This window comes from Microcaecilia unicolor, chromosome 11 (assembly GCF_901765095.1).
Source record: "Microcaecilia unicolor chromosome 11, aMicUni1.1, whole genome shotgun sequence".
NCBI classification, from domain to species: Eukaryota; Metazoa; Chordata; class Amphibia; order Gymnophiona; family Siphonopidae; genus Microcaecilia; species Microcaecilia unicolor.
In genome coordinates this window covers 161,083,652-161,103,722 of record NC_044041.1, presented here as the reverse complement: position 1 = coordinate 161,103,722, position 20,071 = coordinate 161,083,652, and the positions used below count along the sequence as shown (strand labels likewise).

Sequence of the window (20,071 nt, the reverse complement as noted above, 5' to 3'; positions counted from 1 at the left end):
GTAGACAACACCCATGTGGACAGAGGTTCTATAATCTCTTTTTAAGGTGATCCATATCGCTTCTTCCTTTCCCCAGTTCCCTGTCATTTCAGTCACTGTGATATCATTTCTCACATACAGAGCTATTCCTCCACTTTTATGACCATCTCTATCCTTCCTAAATAGATTATAGCCTGGTATGTTTGCATCCCATTCATGGGAACCATGGACCATTGAGCCATGTCTCTGTGATTGCAACAATGTCTAAGTCTGCCTCCAAAGTAGATCACCTGACTTCAAATCCTGAGGCCCTTACTGACCTTCAACCCATGGGCTGCACAGGTTTATACCTCTACCATCCGCTGGAGGCAGAAATCCTGGTTAAGTGTGTGCTACACAGGTTCTTATAGTCACTTTGGTACAAGTAGTTTTACTGGAAGAGGTTTGTAAACCTTTGTGTCTGAACTGGTCTAGAGCGATGCTTAGGAAATCTGAATTCTGTTTCTAGGCATGCATTGGGATGTGATAAATTATGTGGAGGTAAGAAAGATTTGGGGTGCAAGGGGGGAGTATTCTTTCAAGTGAGAAGACTAGAGGAATATATTATTGACCCAGCAGTTGAGCGTGGATATCTTGTTGGGTGGGTGTGATTTGGGATAACACGATTTTAGAAGGCAACGCAATTTCATAATACAGTTAGACGTTCTACAAGGGAAGAGAGTTGAAGCCCCAGCCCAGCAATCTATGCGGACCAACCCACCGCCTCTGCAGCCTTTACTGCAAAACAAAACTACCATGAGCGGTTCCGATCTCATCTGAGTCATCTCCAGTTTTCCAAGGAAAGGGATGAGGACTAGCTAGTACCAACAGTGACTGCGGGTACCGAAGTCCAAAATTCATCACTGAAGGCACAGGCGGAAAACCACTAATGTAAGATAAGGAGTTGCGATAAAGGAAGAAGCGTCAAAATCAAACCTCTCCCCCTCCCCCCCTTCAAATAAACTAAACCTCGTTTCAATTCTACCCAGTCCCCACTCCCCTGTCAAATGCCGTGATTATTTATAGCACTCTGCCAGACGACCAACCAGCTTTGGCGAGACCGGCAAGGGTGGGCAGGCTCAATAAGAAGCAACACCCTTTGGTCCCTGGTCCCTCCCTCCCCAGGACGGATTACAGAAATCGAACCAAGCGCGTGAAAGAGGTATTCTGACGTAATCCTCCGGAAGAGACGATGGGGACGTGCAAACTGTTTATGGCGTGCCAACCTCCTTGGTGTCTACCAAGAGAAGCGTGTGATAGCACAAGGAATCAAACCTCCTTGTAATAGCACTAGCAGTCAGTAAATGGGCTTGGATATTTAGATATGGCGGTGACGTCATGTATCAGAGGCGGTGACAGCCTTTTGCAGGCATAACTGTCATATCAAGGAACTTAGATAAACGGGAGCGTTTAAGGTGGGCGTGGCTAAGGGTGAGAGGCGGAAACGGTTTGTTGATGGGAGCGTGGCTATGCAGATGAGATGTGATGGCCTGGGGTGGGCGTGGCCATGCAGATGAGGTGGTGACAGCGTGCTGGTGAGGCTTGGCTGCAGCCCGGCCGGGAGAACGGGTCAGGCGGCAGCAGCAGCAGCGATGATGCGCGCCTTTTCCGTGAGTCCTCCGCCACCTGGGCCAGGGCCAGGGGAGCATGGAAGGCTGCGGGGATGGCTGCAAGGGAGCCTGGCTGGGATCTGCGAGTTGCAGCTGCTGCGGCAGCGCCAGGAGCTGCGGGTACGGCGCGCGCTGCGCCTCGGGGACGCAGGAGCAGAGTCCCCACTGGAGGGAGCGGAGCAGCCGGTGAGTGTTGGGGAGAAAGGAGGGGGGGGGGGGGGCGTCTGACAGTGGGTCAGCATTGTATCGGTGTGAGATCTGTAACTCGTCCCTCCCGGGCACCCAGGGGGACATTGCATTACTGTTTCTTTTAAAGCCCCCATTCTCGGGACCTTGCGTTACTCTCCTTTCTCTCACCGATCACCCCAGTCCCCATCCACAGGGACACCATATCCCTTTCCTCTTCCACCCAAAGTCCCTGAATCCTCTCCTTCAAATCTCTAATCACGCCTTATTTTCCATTCTTTGGTAATGTACATTCTTAACCCCCGTTTACTGGCAGCATCCAGGTCCCTGTACTGCCTCCCCCCTTTCTCCTGCACCTTCATTTATCTTCCCCTTCCCCCCACCACCGTCACCACCACACCCAAGAGCATGTATTGCGCCCCACATCCATCCTCCTAGGACCTAATAAGCCTCGTCCCAACTGCAAGAACTGTGTATCTCTCTCCCCCCCCCCCCCCCCCGGGTCTAGCATGACCATTCCTCCCTCTCCCTGGAGCCTGAGCTGCCTGAACCCACTTTCTTCCTTCCCTAGATGACCTTCCAACCCTTTGGTGAGACCCTGCATCCATTTCTACTTGCCCTTAGGACCTTCCATAAGTAATCACTGAGCAGCAGACATATTGCACTCCCCCCCCCCACCCATCATCTCAAACTGCTCTGAGTGTTATTGTCCTTTTAAGAACCATAGGGAATGGGAGGGGGCGGCAGCACACAAAAACTATACAGCAGAAACATAGAAACATGCTCCCTCCCTCAACAGGGAGAGGGGGAGAGAGGCAAACATATTCTCTCTCTAACCTTTCTCCCCAACCAAAAGCATTGCAAGGGTGTAGATGGGCGGCAGAGACACCTCGCCCCGCTGAACTCGGGGGGGGGGGGGGGGCAGCATTCCCCAAAACACCTGCATTAAAAAAATAATTGCTGATTTATCAAGTTTCTGATTCCATTAAAGTCCAACTTTGAATTATATCCAGGTATGTGCATGGGTGGGGGAGACCTTTGACCACCTGAGCAGATAAGCTTTAGTCTCCCTTTGTTTCCCTCAAAATTTCACCTTTCTTTTCATGTGTATTTGGGAGGTGGGTGGAGTGATGTATGGGATTTATGGCAAGTATATCTCACTTCCTTCCCTCCCACTCTCATGAGCTTCATAAAAGCATCGAATATCATGTCAGATAAGGACTGTAAAGCCCATTTAGTGTGCCCCATTTCATGCTTGGTGCAGTGCCACAGCTCCCTAGTTGGTTTCTGGCTTACCCCCACTTTTTTTTTTTTTTGCTTCTAGGGATCTTTTGTGTTTTTGTTCTGGGTTTTTTTTTTTTTACCTCCATCACTTCCACTGAGAGGCCTTTCCTTGCATCCATCATCCTTTGTGTGAATATTAAGTGGTACTTACTCTGTTAGCAGAGCTAACTGGATAGTGCTGCTGAATATATCATCTGACTGCCTCGGCACCATCCGGACAAGGCTGGGGTGGTCTGTGGGCAGAGCTTGGGCTCCTAGCCTGTCTGAGTGAATTCCATTTTTCATTACTTTCTGCTGTTTATCCCTTAACTGATTTCTAACCCAGTCCTTCACGCTGGGACCCATCCCAAGGCTGCTTAGTTTATTAATGAGTCTTCTGTGTGGGACAGTATCAAAAGGTTCATTTAATCCAAATACACCATTGCCATTAATCTACTTCTCTGGTCATCCAATCAAGAAATTGATCGGTTTTGTCTGACACTCTGTTAAAAAGCCATGTGACCTCAGATTCTGCAGCCACAGGATACTTCACTGTTCTTTCTTTCAGAAGAGTCTCCTTCAATTTTCTTAAGACTATCTGGTCTGTAATCTATTGTCCTTTCTATTATGACCCTTTTTGACAAGGGACAACTTCCATTCTTCTCCAGTATCTTAGAACCACTCTTGTTGCCAAAGTTTATTCAAGAGACCTTCAGCAGATGTTGCAGAACCCCTTAGAACTTCCTTGGTATCATACATCATAAGCCATCAAGCCCTGGGGCTTTGTCCACTTTCAGTTCTGCTAGTTCCATACAGACCTTTTCTTTTCATAAATTAGATGGCTTCTACCCTACTCCAGTCTCTTCTCCAATGAATTCTGAATAGGTGTTTTTATTTGGCTTTTCTATTTTTCCTTGCCCCCCCCCCCTCCTTACACATTTCTCCTTTTCTTCTCTGTCTTAATCCTATGTCTGCCCCTTCCTTCTTTCACTGATATGTCTCAGAAAGCATAGATGCTGTATGTGTGGAAGGTGATAAGGCTTTTTCATAGATATCAAAGCTAAACAGAGTAAAAAAATAAATTGGGCTCATTTAGTTAAGTTTTAGACCAGTCTTTTGCCAGACCATTTCTTTTCTGTTTGAACCTGAGGAAGGGAATGATAGCTTCCCAAAAAAGGGTGAAAAGAGGTTGTTTATTGAGTTTTATTTTGTTTTAACATTTACCTCTGTGAAAAAGCATTGTCTCCTGGCTTTACCAACTTTAGCTCTTTTTTTTTCTTCCACTTGAATTTTTGCTCTCCTGACCGTCTTCTCTTTTGCTTTCAGCTTTTCTAGATGTTATTCCCTGTGCTCTTCTTTCTTAGATTATTTGTTTGTTTGTCCATTTTCGTAGCTAATCCTTTAGCCATTACTTTTCAGCCTCCTCTTTGGATAAGTAGAGCAGTCACCCTTTTCCCTTGTACGTTTATTCATTTTCCTAACATGCAGATTTGAGGGCCTTCCCAGAGCTCCATTCTACTTCACAAAGAACTTGCTTCCTAAAAGCACTCTTCCAGTTTAAATGAAGTTAGTAGCAGTGGTGTAGCCACAGGTGGGCCTGGATGGATAAAGGCCCACCTAGCAGCAACACAGCTGTGATGTGCAAGCCCTGCCAGTTGAAGACTCCTGGCACCTCTCCCTCTCCATCCCCTCACCAATGATCAGGGGTCTCTTACACCCACTCTCCAAACCCCCCAGTACCTTTTAAATCTTTCTTTTCTTTGCCAGCAGTGAGCAGTAATTTATACCCGCTGCTCACGCCAGCCCTGAGCCTTCTCTCTGATGCATCTTTGAAGTCCTTCAAACAGGATGTTGCATCAGAGGGAAAGCTTGGGGCCAGCGTGAGCAGCAGGTATGAGTCACTGCTCACTACCAGTGAAGAACTAACAGGCAGATAGATGATCAAAAGCCCAGCGCTCTTCCAAACAGCGCTCTAAAATAGCACTGGAACAGCGCGGGGCGCTATTAGACCTATGATCAGAGATAATGCATGCAAATTTAAGCAGCGCAGTTATCTCTGATTATGGGGTAGAAGTGCGGGAGAATTGTGCCTGAGCATGCGCTCAGCACAATCCTTCCGCACTTGTTTGACAAGTCTGGGCTGGAGACCAATGAAAAGAGAAGGACGTCCGTCTTTAAATCGGAAGATGGACGTCCTCAACTGCCCTGTTGCAGGGACGGCCAAATTTCAAGGGGTGTCAGAGGTAAATCGACGGGGCAGTTGAGGACGTCCAAAATGTAGATGTTTCTGCAATGGGCAGTTAAGGACGTCCAAAATTGGATGTTTCTGTGAGAAAGACGTCTTTCTCGTAGAAACATCCAATTTTGGACGTCCTTAACTGCCCATTGCAAAAACGTCCAAATTTTGGACGTCCTCAACTGCCCTGTCACAGAAACGTCCAAAGTTTGGATGTCCTCAACTGCCCTCGCTGGCAAGTTTGCTGTAGGGGGGAATGGTGGCCTGCCAGCTTGCAAATGCATGCTGGACAGGGCTCACCATTCCTCCCCAATGATCTGCAAACCCTAACACCAGCTCGGACCTGGCGTAGGGTTTGTCGCAGCCAGCAACCCAATCTTTGGCGCTGGACGCTGATCATTGGGGATGAATGTGTTAAGCGCTGATTAGCATGCATTTGCAGGCTACGTGCGCTAAGAGCCTTGAGGGCTCTGATCATGGGGTGGTAGCAAATGCTGGCGCTAGTACGGCGCTAACAGCCTCTAGTGCTGGCGTTTGCTTTTGATCATCTGCCTGTAAAGGACTTAAAAGGTACCGAAGGGTCAGGGGAGTGGAGGTAAAAGACCCACTGATCACATGGAGGGGGAGGGGAAGTATAGATGCTGGGTGGAAGGGGGCAGGGTTCTCGTGCCCACTCACTTTAGGCTTAGGCCCACCCAGGATCTCTCACCTCCACTTCCCCAACTAGTAACTTAGTAGTCCTAAAAGGCCAGGGCTTTTACTTCTGTATCACTCTTCTCTGTTTTGGATCTTATATTAAAGCAAGGGTTCTCAACCCAGTCCTCGGGACCCCCCAGCCTGTCAGGTTTTCAGGATATCCACAATGAATATGCATGAGATATATTTTGCATGCACTTCCTCAATTGTAGGCAAATCTACCTCATGCATATTCATTGTGGACATCCTGAAAACCTGTCTAGGTATGTCTAGAGGACTAGGTTGAGAACCACTGCTTTAAAGCATTTATCCTCTGATAAACACTGGATTTGAAGTGATCACCTGTCTAGCCATTATAAGAACTTTCTATTTGTAAGTATTAGATCCAGTCCCAACTCCCTCCTCCTTATGTTCCATTCCCATTTGTTTGAGGAGATTCCTATGAAGGGTGTCCTGGATCTGTCTCCTAACTAATTCCACAGATGGGGCACCACAGTCCTTAGCCAATAGATTAATATCGCCCCTTCCCTTATTGCAGCCTTGAGTATCTCTGACTAAATTACCATCCAGCTTTTCTTTTGTGCTAATAGTTCAAAGGTCACTCAAGTGATGATGAAAGTGATACAGCACACCTAATGGTTAGAACTGTGAGCTGAGAACCAGAGAAGGCAGGGTTCAAATCCCACTGCTGCTCCCTGTGATCTTGGGCAGATCACTTCTCCATTGTCTCATGTACAAACTTAGATTGTAAACCCTCTGGAAACTGAGAAATACCTACTATACCCGAGTCTAACTTGCTTTGAGCTTCTACTGAAAAGGTGTAAGCTAAATCCCAAAATTCTTTTCTGTTTCTTCATTCTTCCATTTTATGCCTATTTTGTCCCCCTGAAAAACCTATCCCAGTCATAAGATGCATTGAACCATGTTTCTGACATAGCACAATATCTAGATCTGTGTCTGCATTAGGGCTTCCATGTGTGGAATTTTATGAATCACACCTGGAACTTTCAAGCGTTGTCTTTCTGTGCCTATCCTCAGATCAGCTCCCACTCTCTTCCATGCTCTTTACCAGGTTGTCTGCTGAGATGCATGCATTTTGTGTGTTCTGCTCTTTTGTTTATTTTGGAGGGGAGGGGAGGGAAAGGGGGGCTTTAATCAGCTTCTGTCTGCCTCCCCCTCAATCTAGTTTCATCTTTTGCCAATAGAATGATCTGTTAAGTGAGGATCTTGGTTCCTATATCAGACAAATGCAGGCTGTATCTATAGTAGAGTCTTATGTCCTTTCACTTGAGATTTCCAAAGCTATTCAGCCATTGATTAAAACTTTGCTGCAAAACTGCATTTTCTCCTATTTACCATAAATTGTAAAATAGGAAAGGGCAGTAGATGAAGGCCAGAATGGCCCATCCAATTTGCCCGTTGAGTTTTTACTTTGGGTAGATTCATATATAACCTTTTGTTTGCAATCCAACACCAGCTTTTCTCTCTCCCATAACCTCCCAAGGCTTTACCTACCACATCTGTACCAAGCATGCTGTCCTCCACTGACAGGCCATTTCAGGCCTTGCTATCTTCCGCTTTAATTCTTTTTAAGAACAATGCTGAATCCTTTCCTGATGCTTGAGACCATTTCTTAATTATTTTCTTTTTGGGGGGGGGGGGGGGGGTGGGAATGGGGCTTGGCAGGGAATGGGGCTTGGCAATCTCCTTTTGCTCTTTGAGCCTCCAACTTAATCAGTACCAGTGTCTACTGGGCTATGGTTCCCTGAGCCTTCATTTGCAACTACCTGGCAGTTTCCTACCCAGTCTGTATCTTTTTCCAACTAGCCTATCAGTGACACTCCTGGATCGGGAGCCATGCACAAGAGCTGCTTCTAGTTGCGAAATAATGGGCCCTAAGGCCCAAGTCCTCCACTTGGTGTTTGTTTCTTCCCCTCCTCCATGGGCTGCAAACAATGACTGCTGCACTCCCAGCTCTGCCAGCCTCAGCCCAGAGACTCCACATGGCAGCATACAACATTGTCACTGAGCCTTGGCCCATCTTCCAACACAATCTGAACATGGGAACCTTTGTTTTCTTGCTGTTAATTTTGTGTGACTGTAGAAATACAGTGTATTCCAGAGGTTGCCAGCTCTGTGGAAGGCAGAGGGTGTTTAAGCACCTGCAGTATTGAACAGATTCCTTCACAGAGTACAGGAAGGGAAGAGGTAATTTATGCTGATTTTAGCATCTGTGATCATTTTGAAAAGTTGGCTTCTTTGGTGAGGCCTCTCAGTGTAATTGGTGTACCACACATTTTGCTGGTAAATTGGCACTGTTGGTGCATGCTTCTTTAAGGTGCTATCAATGTAGTGCACTCTTATATGGTAAACTGAGGCTTTTTCATTTAAATCTATTGAGATGCCCCCGAACAAAATAAAGTTCAGGGTTCAAAGACAGAAGTACCCAGGCTGAAACCAGCCCTTGCAGGGACATGTTAGATTTCCTGACTCTGTCTTTTGCTGGGAAGTACTGGCTTTTGGGGGCCCTGCAGGCCTCTGAGTTCCTTGGTTTGGTGTTGGGTGGGGGGGAAGAGGGAGGAGATCTCCGTGGCAGCTTTGCAATATGACCCAAGACCTGAGAGATTTATTAGCAGTTAGCACCAGAGGGGAAGGGAATAGGACTTAATATACCATACCGCCTTTCTGTGGTTTTTCCAACTACATTCAAAGCGGTTTACATATTATATACAGGTACTTATTTGTACCTGGGACAATGGAGGGTTAAGTGACTTGCCCAGGATCACAAGGCTGTTCCTGGAGGTTGATAGGTGTTGTTTGTTGTGATGCTATGGTGTATAATAGACCAGTCTCTCCTCTCCACCCCTTCTCTTTGTTCTCAGGATGCCGCATCATCAGATATTGACACCTGAGGTCTCAGTCCTGAACACAGATGTGCCCTCCTCTCTTTTTCTATTTCTGTAGGGACTGAACCTGTCACAAAAGAACAATAGAGAGGGGAGGGGAGTATGCATCCAGGGGCTCTCTCTCCAGAGGCTGGCATTAGAGGGCAAACTCTTTCTTGCTGTTGTAAGATCCCTGGCAGGGCTGGGTCACTTGCCATCTTTCTCACCTTTGCTGTCTTCTTGGCCTGTGTATTCTGGTTAGTGTGTTTTTGCTTTCACGGGAAAAAAAATTGAATAGATTTTTCAACTCAATTTTCTTTCAGTTCAGGCAGGGTGGAGGATGCAAAGTAGTTTCACTTTTATAGGAGACCATACCATACCATATCGTGTTTGCCACAAGCAATCTGTACTGGATGCAGACTTGCTTCTAGTAAGACTCTTGCTAGTGCCTGCTAGAATGCCAGTGATGTGAGCTTCTTCCAGCAGTGCCCTACCAGCTGAGGTTCTTGTTTTTCCATTCTAGTTCCAACTGTCCAAAGCCGCACACATCTAGTGAGATGTCTAATTACCCCCCTAGGATCCATCTATTAGGAATTACTGTTAGGGTAGACTCAGTCTACACTGAGAAAAGTGCCCATCTGTGACACCCCAAAACTCAGTCGATTTGCATAAGGCATAAATATCCATGCCAGCTGTAAGGCCTGAGTAGAGATTGCTATCATAAAACCATATAAAATGCAGAGATAGAGTAGGGGCACTTACAGCTGGGTTTGGATATTTTTGTTGAAAGCAAATTGCTCGAGTTTTGGGGTATCACAGATAGGTCTGAGACCTTGGGGTCCTTGACACAGCACAGTTTAAGTTAATTTGCTTAATCTATGCATTTTGGGGTCTTTTTGAAGAAGAGAATTGGTGTGGAGGACGGAGGTGTCAGACATCCTATTCAAACTATGGGATCAAACAGTGGCCCACTGGACAATAGAGGACCTCCCAGGAGAAGGGGGGGGGGGGGGTCTACAGAGCCAATGGACTTTCAGAAGGAGGGGAAGAGCAAGTTCTCAGAGCCATTGGGCTTCAGGAACAGACATGGAGGACTCCAGACCAACATGGGCTCCTAAGAGATGGGGCCCTTAGAGTCAAGAGAGGCTCCCAGGAGAAGTGAGAGGATGAGTCTAAGGTAGATAGAAAAGGCAGGTGTGTCGTCCCCTCCCCATAGAAAGAGGTCCCCAGGAGAAGTAGGAAGAGAGGGCCAGAGTACAAATACAGAGAGAATGATTCTTTTTATTCCCGGGAACATCTGCAACACTGATCCAAGGGTCAGACAGTGATCTTGTCCCACTATTTGCCTGTTGTTGAACCCTCTCTGAAATGTGCAGTCAAGATCTTCAGTAGTGCCAGTATCATATTGTCTGGGTGGAGCAGCACATGAGCTGATGGATGCTGGAGTAGAGAAATGGGGATGGAGCAGGTTGCTCCAGCTTTGGCTGGCAGCTAAAAAGCAGTCTTTGGCACTGTCTGTACCCTTCTCCTCCATTGCCAATTCCAGACTCCATTTCTTCCATCTTGTGTGGTTTGCCTGCAAGAGAACTCCTGACTCTGTAGGTCATGCTCTGACTCTGGCCCTATACAAATCCAGGCTGAAAACCTACCTTTGTGAGGCTGCTTTTAACTGTTAACCCATTAAACTCTTCAATACCCATGTTTTAATCATTTCCATAATAAGTGTAATTTCCTAATCCTTTCTGTCTTGCATCTCAATCTCCATTGGTTGCCTGTTTTAAGCAAGAATTACATTCAAAGTTGCTTTATTTATTTTTAATTTTGCTAAGCCAGGCCCCTGAGTACATATCTTAATTGATATCTTTTTCAGCCTCAAGGACTTAAAATTACTTTGTTTCCTTCCTGTAGGGAGAAATTAGATATAAGCAAGTTGTAGAGATAGAGACTTTGTTTTCTTTTCAGTTGATTTCAATATGGAATAATTTACCAGTTGATATAAAATTAGTCATCTTTATTCCTCATTTTGAAAATTGTTGAAAACCAATTTTATCTGCTTATTTTAAAGACTTGCTATAAGCTGTTTTAATTCATGCTAGGATTTGTGAGAAATTGATTACTTGAACTATATTTTGTTATTTAAATAATTCCCAGACAGTGCTAGTCTCATTAATGTAAGTCGCCTTGGGCCTTATTAGGGAGAAAAGGGATAATATCCAGATTAGATTTCTAGTAGTGCTTTAGAAAGAATAAGTAGTAATGGCAGTAATAATTCCATATAATCTGAATTATTTCATAGAAACCCCCCTCTCCCTCCCCCACCTTTCTACTTTCCCCAAATCCATTGGTTTTAGCAGCAGATCCTATCTGGTGAGGAAAGGCATGGTGAGGGGCTGTAGCTCCGACTGGTTTGATGTTTGCTTTCTTCTGCCCCCCCTGCTTTTTCCCACTATTCTAAGACATTCTAGGGTCAATGCTCAAAAGTAATGCCAGCTCTAAGAACTGGTTAGTGCCTGATTTGCACGTATGTAATTGTGCGCAGAATGCTCAAAGGGCTGGAGTGCAGATGTTAACTTGTGTGCTAAACATTGATGCAAATTGTATTGAAATGAATTTAAATGCAAATGAGGTTGGTTAATATTCCTTCCTAATGCTCAGATGGTAGCGCTGCAATGCCCAAAGCAAATGATGGTTTATAACACTGAAAACTTACTGCCAGCTCTGGGGCAGCATTGAGGGACTTGAGGCAGGGGCATAGCTAGGTGGGGGCCACGGGGGCATGGGCCCCCACAGATGTAGCAATGGCCCCCTCTACTTTTGACCCTCCCCTGCCACTTTCAACCCTCCCCTCCCTCCCACCACCGCCGAGCCTCCCCCGCTAGGTACCTTTGCTGGTGGGGGTCCGCAACCCCCGCCACCTGAAGTCCTCTTCTGCGCCGGTCTCCGGCTCATTCACTGATCTGTTTCTGTGAGTCTTGACACCTGATGTCCTGCATGAGGAGTCAGGACTCACAGAAACAGATCAGCGAAGGCGCTAAAGAGGACTTCGGCTGGCGGGGGTTGGAGACCCCCGCCAACAAAGGTACCTGGTGGCGGTGGGGGAGGGGGAGGGGCAGCGGCGTGGGGGGGGGGGGGTCAAAAGTGGCAGGGGGATGGTGGCGCCAAAGGGGGCTAAAATGTGCCCCCTCACCTCGGGCTCTGGACCCCCCTCCTGCCGAGGTCTAGCTATGCCCCTGGTTTGAGGAGAAGGATTTCGTCTCAGTTTGTCACATTAAAATGGCAATTTTGTCTTCTTTTGGAAGCAGAAAGAAGCCTGTATAGCGAGCGGAGGAGTAGCCTAGTGTTTAGTGCAGTGGACTTTGATCCTGGGGAACTGAGTTCAATTCCCACTACAGCTCCTTGTGACTCTGGGCCAATCACTTAACCCTCCATTGCCCCTGGTACAAATAAGTACCTGAATATACTATGTAAACTGATTTGAATGTAGTTGCAAAAACCACAGAAAGGTCCCTTTTCCCTTCTATGCGCTGATAGTGAGAAATAAACGTGTGTGAGTCTGAGCAAAACTGGATGTGCAAGCACACATTGACACCTGTTTTACTGCACTTAAATATGAGCCTTTCAAAAATTGTGGTGCGAACAACTGTGGACGTGTGCTTGCATTTCTGGTTTTATCTGGACATGTGCACAGGAGACGCACTTATTGCAAAACCTTTGTGTGCCAGACATATTCTTCCCTTTGCTTTCGGTTCAATAGCATGAATTACCTATGTATAAAATTTGAATTTTGTTTTGCTTTGAGCATTGGTTAGCTATTTTTCTGCACTGTTGTTGCACTATGTATTTTATATGTTTGTATTGTGGGCTTTATAGTCGGGACTTTGAACATCAGCCTCTTGGTGAGGGTCTCCCACAATTCTGGATATTGGATTGGAAGCCTGGAGTCTGGAAAAGCAATTGTATTTGTGAAGAGAGCTTGTGTTCAGGGTGTGAGTGTGAGTGACAGAAGGGGACCGTTAAGGATGTTGCTCTGGCTTCATATCATTGAGCCATGTTTGCTGGAACCTGGGTCTGACCCAGATATATTAACCATGCAAGGTGGTTGAGAAGGATAGGGAAGGATAGACAGAGAGGGGGGGGGGGGCTGGCTCAGTCCGGTGCTGCCTGGCAGCATGTGGGGAGATCCAGGTCTAATCCCTGAGCCTGACTTCTGCTCCTCAGTTTAGGGAGGGTGCCCCAGCCTACTTATATATGACTCCAGCCATCTAATTCGAGAGCACACTTGTGGGGGAGGGACATGATTCTTGTCTGTCTGCCATATGACTGGGGAGGATTAAAAATGGGGGATCATGGTGCCATAGCCCAGCAGAAGCTGGTTTTGAATGAGATGGAAGCGTATAGGAGCTGGAGGAAACCGCTGGCCGAAAATAAAATGGGGGAGGGGAGTAGGAGAGTAGAGAGTCAGCAACCCACCATATGGAAGCACTTTACTGCCACAAAATATGTAGAAAGACAATAATCTAGAGGGTGAAAGGACTTTTCATACATTGTTATTTTTTCTTAAATGCCTTGTTTCTTATTTGATTCCTATAAACACAAGGATAATTTCCACAAAGACTTGGATTTTTTTTTTTACTTGTAACTGAGCCCTGGAGGAGAGAAGCACAGGGGTGGGAAACACCCAAACTAGGGGAAGGCAGGAAATCAAGGGATCCAAGAGGGGCAGAGAAAGGGAGGTTAAGGAGAGGAGGGGAGTGCAAAAAAGGCAGAGGAAAAAGATCAGAGGATGAAAGTTACAGAGAGGCGCTTGAAAAGGAGGGGGAGAACAGGGGATGAATGGAGTGAAAGAGAAGGAGGGATGGGTACAGAGTAGGAGATTGGAGACAGATGAAGCACAAGAGAACAGCAGGAGGTGGGGGGGGGGAGGGGGGAGAGAGAGAAAGGAGGTATGTAGAAAGGAAGTTTCCATCTGTTTGTATTTACCGGAAAGTGATTTTAAATTGACCTTGTTTTAGAAAACTCTAGAGCTCGCAACCATCCTTCTCCCCATCTCCACCCTCCAGGACCTGCTTTCCCCCTCCTCCCTCCCCTCTCTCCCTTTACCCTCATCCTCACTGCTGTTGCATACATGTCCTTTTGTATGTATGGGTCCATGAGTGTGAGTAGGTCAGCCTGTGTCTGAGATGGCGTTACTGCATGTGTTTGCATGTGTCTGTGTGTGTGGATCTGAGTGTTGAGGATTTGTTGAGCTGCCTCTGCCACATACATGCAGTCCTTGCCCCTTGCCAAGATGCCCCTTCTTCCCCAGCTCCCTGGGGGTTGTGATTAAATGGGAACTATTCCACTGATTTCTGCCCCCTCCATTTCCTCATATCCAGACACGTTTCACAGTGATTGAGGGTAGCCAGCTGTGACCCAGGAATCCAGTTGCTTCCTGCTGTCCCCCATCCCCATGTCAGATCTAGGTGTGAGGTTCAGATAGCCTTCTGCTTCCTGCCTCTGAGTGATGCTCTGGATTGAAAGTGATCCCCTCTTTTATGGTTACTATGGGGTGTATCCGGAAGGGGTGTGAAGTATTGTCTGTAATACTCCAATCTGTGTGGAGAATAGTGCTCTGTTTTCTCTTGTGAGGCTGGGGGAGGGGTATTCCCTACTGTCATCATTACAATGCCTGCTGCACTGCCCACATATGTGTTTGTGGTGGTGGGGGAAGGGGTGTATTAATTCTTTGTGTACTTGTGACACAGGTGTGCAGTTGAACAGGGAATGAACTGTAGGGTTCTGTGGTCTTTGTGTATTCATAGAGACTAGTGACATGACCCATGGGAATAAGGGGCTATTACTGCATTGCTGTTAACTGGGGGACATGCAGCACAACACCTGTATCAACTCCTGGTTGTGTCCTTGCTGATTTGGTCTTCTACCCTTCCGTCTTCCATGTACTAAGGAGGGGTAGCTCTGCTACCAGTGGTGGTCTGGCAGTGCTACAGCTGGAGTAGACAGAGGTGGTTTAAATATACTATGGAAACCCACATATTTGTGGGGATAGAGACGACAGGGAGAGGAATGGAGGGACAGAGGGACTAATATAAATTCTCCATGTAAAGCAGACAGTGAAGCGCTGGTGAGAGCCATGACCCAAGCTCTCTTGTGCCTGCCTGCAGGATGCCCAGACGGAGCGGATGTGGGAGCTGGTGCAACGGGTGGAGGACTTGCGTCTGGATGCAGAGAACAGCTGTGGAGAGATGGTAGAGACGGACAGCTGGCCGAGCTCAGGTTAATGTGACCAGAGACCCCCACTCCCAGCCCAAGGTCCTCTGTGTAATTGGAGCAGCAGCAGTCACGGGTCTGAGTATCAACCTGCCTCGTGCCTGGCTTTAGTATTCTTTTCATTCCTATTTTTAGGTCTCCATTCCCTAACATTTCTTCACTTTATTTTATTTATTTATTTATTTTGCAATGAAATGTGCACTCTAATTGGAAAGAGAACCCTTAAATTAAATCTAGAAAACCTCTTTTGAGTCCACCTCTGTAGAGTAGCAGCTTCATTGAAATACTCATACTTCTTTGCTGAGGCTGTCTTAGAAGGAGAAAGTGACCCTAAAACTGCAATTTTTTTATTTGGGGGGGGGGGGGGGGAGTGCTCTAGGTGCTCTAGTTGTCAACCTTTCTCCTAAAGAGCCTCTGCCCTCTGATCCCCAGGTTATAGAAGGGATCTAACTCTCAGAACGAACGTTCTCAGACACAGAACAGGAATCATGAAGTAAGAAAGAGGAAAGTGGGGGAGGGGGCAATCATATTTTAAATAATCTAATGTTATTTTTTCCTTCTGTTTCCTCTGATTCCAGGCTGCAGGCCTGAAATCGAAGCAGAGAGAGACCATCACAGACCCTCATTTCCCACACTTTGTGTTGAAGGTCAGAGGTCAGCCCTTGACCCGCCCTGACCTTTTCTCTCTCCCGCCCTCCTCTGTCTGTCGGGGTCCTGCAGGGATTTGACCGACAGGCTTGAGAATGGGGGTGATGGAGACTCTTTCTTCACTGTACCGGGAGCCTGGGAACGGCGAGAGAGAGACAAATACAACATATGAAACAATACTTCTTACAGAGACAAGAAAATATTACAATGCACTTTGGATTGTGAGGAGGGAGGAGTAGAGAGGGGGGACAGAGACAGGCAGACAGGAGCCTAGAGAGAAAAGCCTGTTGGTGGCGTCTCCTCTGGCACTTTTAGTTTTAGCTTCTTTCTGTGCTTTGCTGGCATCTCCTGTAGTGTGTTTTGTTCCCATGTAACGTAACCAAGTCTCCCACCAAAACTGCTAACAAGCCTCTGCGGTGCTGTGGAGGGCAGGGTGGGTATCTGGACAGGGTCAGCACAAGAGTTGGCTCCCTAGGTAGACGGGTGCTGAGAGCTGGACCATTCTTTTTTTTGTGTGGTACATCTCTGTGACCTTTGTAAGAATGCCATACTCCATGGAGGACCCCACTGCCTCTTTTTAGATATAGTGGGTGAATTCTCACACCTGGTACGCCCTCAGAGAGCGATGCCCACTGCTTTGTCACCATGGTAAATGGCACCCTTATCTTCTCTCCTTCTCTTTCTAGGTTTCTATGAAGGCGCCTCACCTGCACTTCCTTCAGAGTCACCGGCCTCTGTTTTTGGAGAATGTTTTTCCAGTTTCCCATCTGTTGCTGGCTCCTACTCGAAGATTGGTCATACCGAGGCCCGCATACATTTCGCAAATGAGAGGCCCAAGTCAGCAGGTATGCAGTCAACTCTCTTGACTGGTGACATCAGAATGACCAGGAATGATGGGCTGAGAGTGAGAGAGACACGCATGTATGGTGAGGGGGGGGGGGGGGGGGGGGGGGAAGAGGAGAAAGGGGAGGGGCAAGTAAAGACAAGAAATGGAGATGATGGAAGAAGAGAGAGAGAGGGAAGATAAGCTTGAGTGTGAGGAGAGGAGGAGGAAAAGGTCTGACTCAGCAAAGGAGTGAGTGTGGCTGGGAGTGATGGAAATAAAGGCAGGATAGGACATATTGTCCTGGCATCACCTCTTGATACTCTATAACACTGTATTACAACAGTGCAACATTGTATCATGTTCATTCCCTGAAGATGGGAGGGAAAGACACAAGTGAGAAAAGGTGAGACTGGAAAAAGGGAAGCCCATAGAGGAATGTAGAGGAAAGGCTATAGATTTAGAGGTGTGGACACTCCTCTCCCCTCATTGTTTTCAAAACTTTTTTTTTCTTGCAGGAGACTTGGGCCATGGTGAGAAGGATGGGAATGGTGGTGCTGCCCGCATCATGGTGCCCAGGTCTTTTTCTGCCCCCTATTCCAGCTCCCAGGACTATGCATCTGACACCCAACCCCACTATCAGCCCCGTGGCTCTCGGGAGCCCTTCTACCCTAGCCCACTTCACGCCATAACCCTTCAAAACCCACTGGCATGCTCTTCGCAGCTGCGAGGTGTGGGCGGGGGGCACAAAGACACCTCTTTTGCTGCTTATCATGATGATCCAGTGGGAACAGCCACAAATGACGTGGACACTTACGGGACCTGCCCATCTGACTTCCAGTTTTTCCCTGACCCCTCCCACTGCCGCCGGGTAGAGAACTACATGATGCAGCTGATTCATCGTCGTGGTCAGCCCCCAAGATCCAACAAGCCCCCTCGGACCAGCCTTAACCCAGAACCCAACAGAGGCCTTGCCCGGCAGAACAGCCAATGTAAGCGGCCCTTGGACCTACGGGGGACTCTTTGTGAACGAAAATATCCATCCCAAGGAGAGAGAAGTGACACCCCATCACCGGGGGTCTATGAGAATAGTGGTGGAATGCCAAGCCGGATCTGGGCTTCTTGGGATGCTGGGGCAGATGGGGTTTCAGCTAACAAAAGCCCTGTGACTTCTCAGGCCTCAGAGGTCTTCAGCCCTCCTCACTTGTCACTGAAGAAGCCCCCAAAATTTCATGCTAGTGCGGCCCATCTGAGAGCAACTTCTGTGGACCGCTACCAGCCATCAGCTTCCTCCTCTCTCTCAGATGGTCACAGCTTTGAAACGCCCTTGAATGACACTAGCAACAGCCTCCCCCAGTCTTTCATTCGACATAGCCCTGGGGGACCCAATATGCACCCTCCTGCTTATGAAGAACGGTCTGCCTATGAGCCGTGTGAGAAACGTCCTCCACTGACGGCAATGGAGGAAGAGGAGGGTGTGTGTGAGATGGTAAATGCCCAGTATATCCCAGCCCAGGTGACTCCCCGGCTGCAGGCAGCCCACCGAAATGCAAGGAAGAAACCCCCTCCTCTCTGCAAAGGCCGGAGTGTAGAGCTCTCTCCTGAACATTGCCAGGCTGGAGCCAGAGAAAGGCAACGAGGTGGGGCGGCGCTAGCAGCACCTCCCAAAAAGTGCCGCTTCACAGATGAGGATGGGGAAGGGGGTAAGCGTGGAGGGAGGAAGGGCTCCCCTCGGGGAAAGAAGACAATACGTTCACAGTCTGAGAACAGCCTGTTAAACAAGCATGCAGCCTTGGACAGGACTGTCACAAAATACCACACCGTGGATCGGGAGGAGGTGGCACAGAGCAAGCCATCACGGCAACGCCGTCAGAATGCTGCTGGCTACCGAAAGTGGCGATCCACAGCAGAGATATGTCAGGATGAGGCAAGCCCTAGTGACCCCTACAGGATGTCCAAGCGGAGCAAGAAGCCAGTCAAGGGGCCCACCCCAGGCCCAGTCTCCACTGGCCCAAGGAACCTCCTGTATGGCTATGCTGAGAGTGACTCAGAATTCTCAGCTGACTGCAGTGCGGCACGACAGGCCCCCGTGTGTGAGCCAGAAGAAGACCTGAGTGGCTATGCTGCACCTTGCTATGGTGAGAGTGGGTCAAGCTTAAGTGAGGGCGAGTCCCCAGCCTTTAGCACCTGTTCCAGTGACACAGATGAGAGTGGGGGCCTGGTGTGGCCCCAACAGCTGTCTCCACAAGTGGTGTCCTCCACTGGCCCTGGCAACAGTGGCGGTCAGCCCAAAGTCTTTGTCAAGATCAAAGCATCCCATGCCTTGAAGAAGAAGATTATGCGCTTCCGTACAGGCTCCCTGAAAGTGATGACCACTGTTTGATATAACCCAAATCTTGCCAGCTCCCATCCATTCCCTTCTGAGGCCGTGAAAAAGACTGTCCTGTCCTTGCAGAGCTTTAGTGCATGCATGCCACATATGTGCAACATGCCATTCCATGTGTGCATTTCTGAAGGCATGGAAGTAAAAAAAAAACATTTTAAGCAGTGTCGGGTATTTTACCATTTTCTATTTATTTGTGAATTGCATTCTGCTTCTTTTCCATGTCTAGATATTTGTATAATGCACAGGTTTTAGCTGTAGTGAGCAGCAGTAAATGGATGTGCAGACTCTGCCCCATCGCCATCAACTGCTAGTGCTGCTATGGAACCACTCTTCTCATTGCTAGGTATTTGGTGCTTGGCAGTTCACCTCTCCTGTTTGCTGCTCTATGAAGAGACACCAGCCAATCCTGGATATGTGCTGTGGAGTATGATTGGCTGCCCCTGAAAGCCATCATGGAAGGCCACTGTGCAGCTATAAGAGAGTGAGGGATTGCCTAATTTTGAGCCATTAGCCCATCCTTGACAGAGACAGACATGAGTACTCTTATTTACAAGGTCCTCTGAGCCAGCGGGCCAGCAGCACTGGTGCCTAAGTTATTTCCCTACCCAAATGGGCTCATGATTTAAGTTGTACCTGAGGCACTGAAGGGTGAGGTTACTTGTCTAAGACCATGCAGAGTGTCGGTGGAGAAAATGGGGTTTGGACCCTGGCCATCTTCTTTCACAACATGCTTTCTCTAACCACTGGACTGCTCCATTCCACACCTTTTAACAGTAGTAGCCTCAAAATCCAAGTTCTCCCTCAGAGACAGCTCTTGATTGCATGGTTCACATGCAGTTGGTACCTATTTCACAGTGTCCAAGGCTCATTTATAGACCGGGGTTCTTGGGACTGCCATCAAGGCTGGAATTTCTCTTTTTACATTTGTGTCTGGATTAGAAAGGCCCAGGAGCTGGTGAAGAGCACATGCACCAGTAGGTGCTGTCATCTCTTTTTTACAGCTTTATTTTTAGCACTCCTGGTATGATTTTTGTGAGGATTTTTGGATTTTAC

The 20,071-nt window shown here is 47.7% G+C and overlaps 1 protein-coding gene across 1 annotated transcript; it reads left to right on the top strand.

Annotated features, from left to right (window-relative positions):
- The first annotated feature begins 1,228 nt into the window (after nt 1-1,228).
- Nucleotides 1,229-19,034, top strand: DACT3 (dishevelled binding antagonist of beta catenin 3). The gene is made up of 4 exons (XM_030218718.1): nt 1,229-1,814; nt 15,056-15,167; nt 16,496-16,654; nt 17,151-19,034. The coding sequence occupies exons 1-4, from the start codon at nt 1,611-1,613 to the stop codon at nt 19,013-19,015; spliced, it is 2,340 nt and encodes a 779-aa protein (XP_030074578.1). The 5' UTR covers nt 1,229-1,610; the 3' UTR covers nt 19,016-19,034.
- Nucleotides 19,035-20,071: the final 1,037 nt, after the last annotated feature.

Coding starts and splice junctions, on each gene's coding strand:
- DACT3 (XM_030218718.1), top strand. CDS start 1,611: ATGATGCGCGCCTTTTCCGTGAGTCCTCCGCCACCTGGGCCAGGGCCA. Junction 15,168..16,495: donor GGACAGCTGGCCGAGCTCAG/GTTAATGTGACC, acceptor TTCTCTTTCTAG/GTTTCTATGAAGGCGCCTCA. Junction 16,655..17,150: donor TGAGAGGCCCAAGTCAGCAG/GTATGCAGTCAA, acceptor TTTTTCTTGCAG/GAGACTTGGGCCATGGTGAG.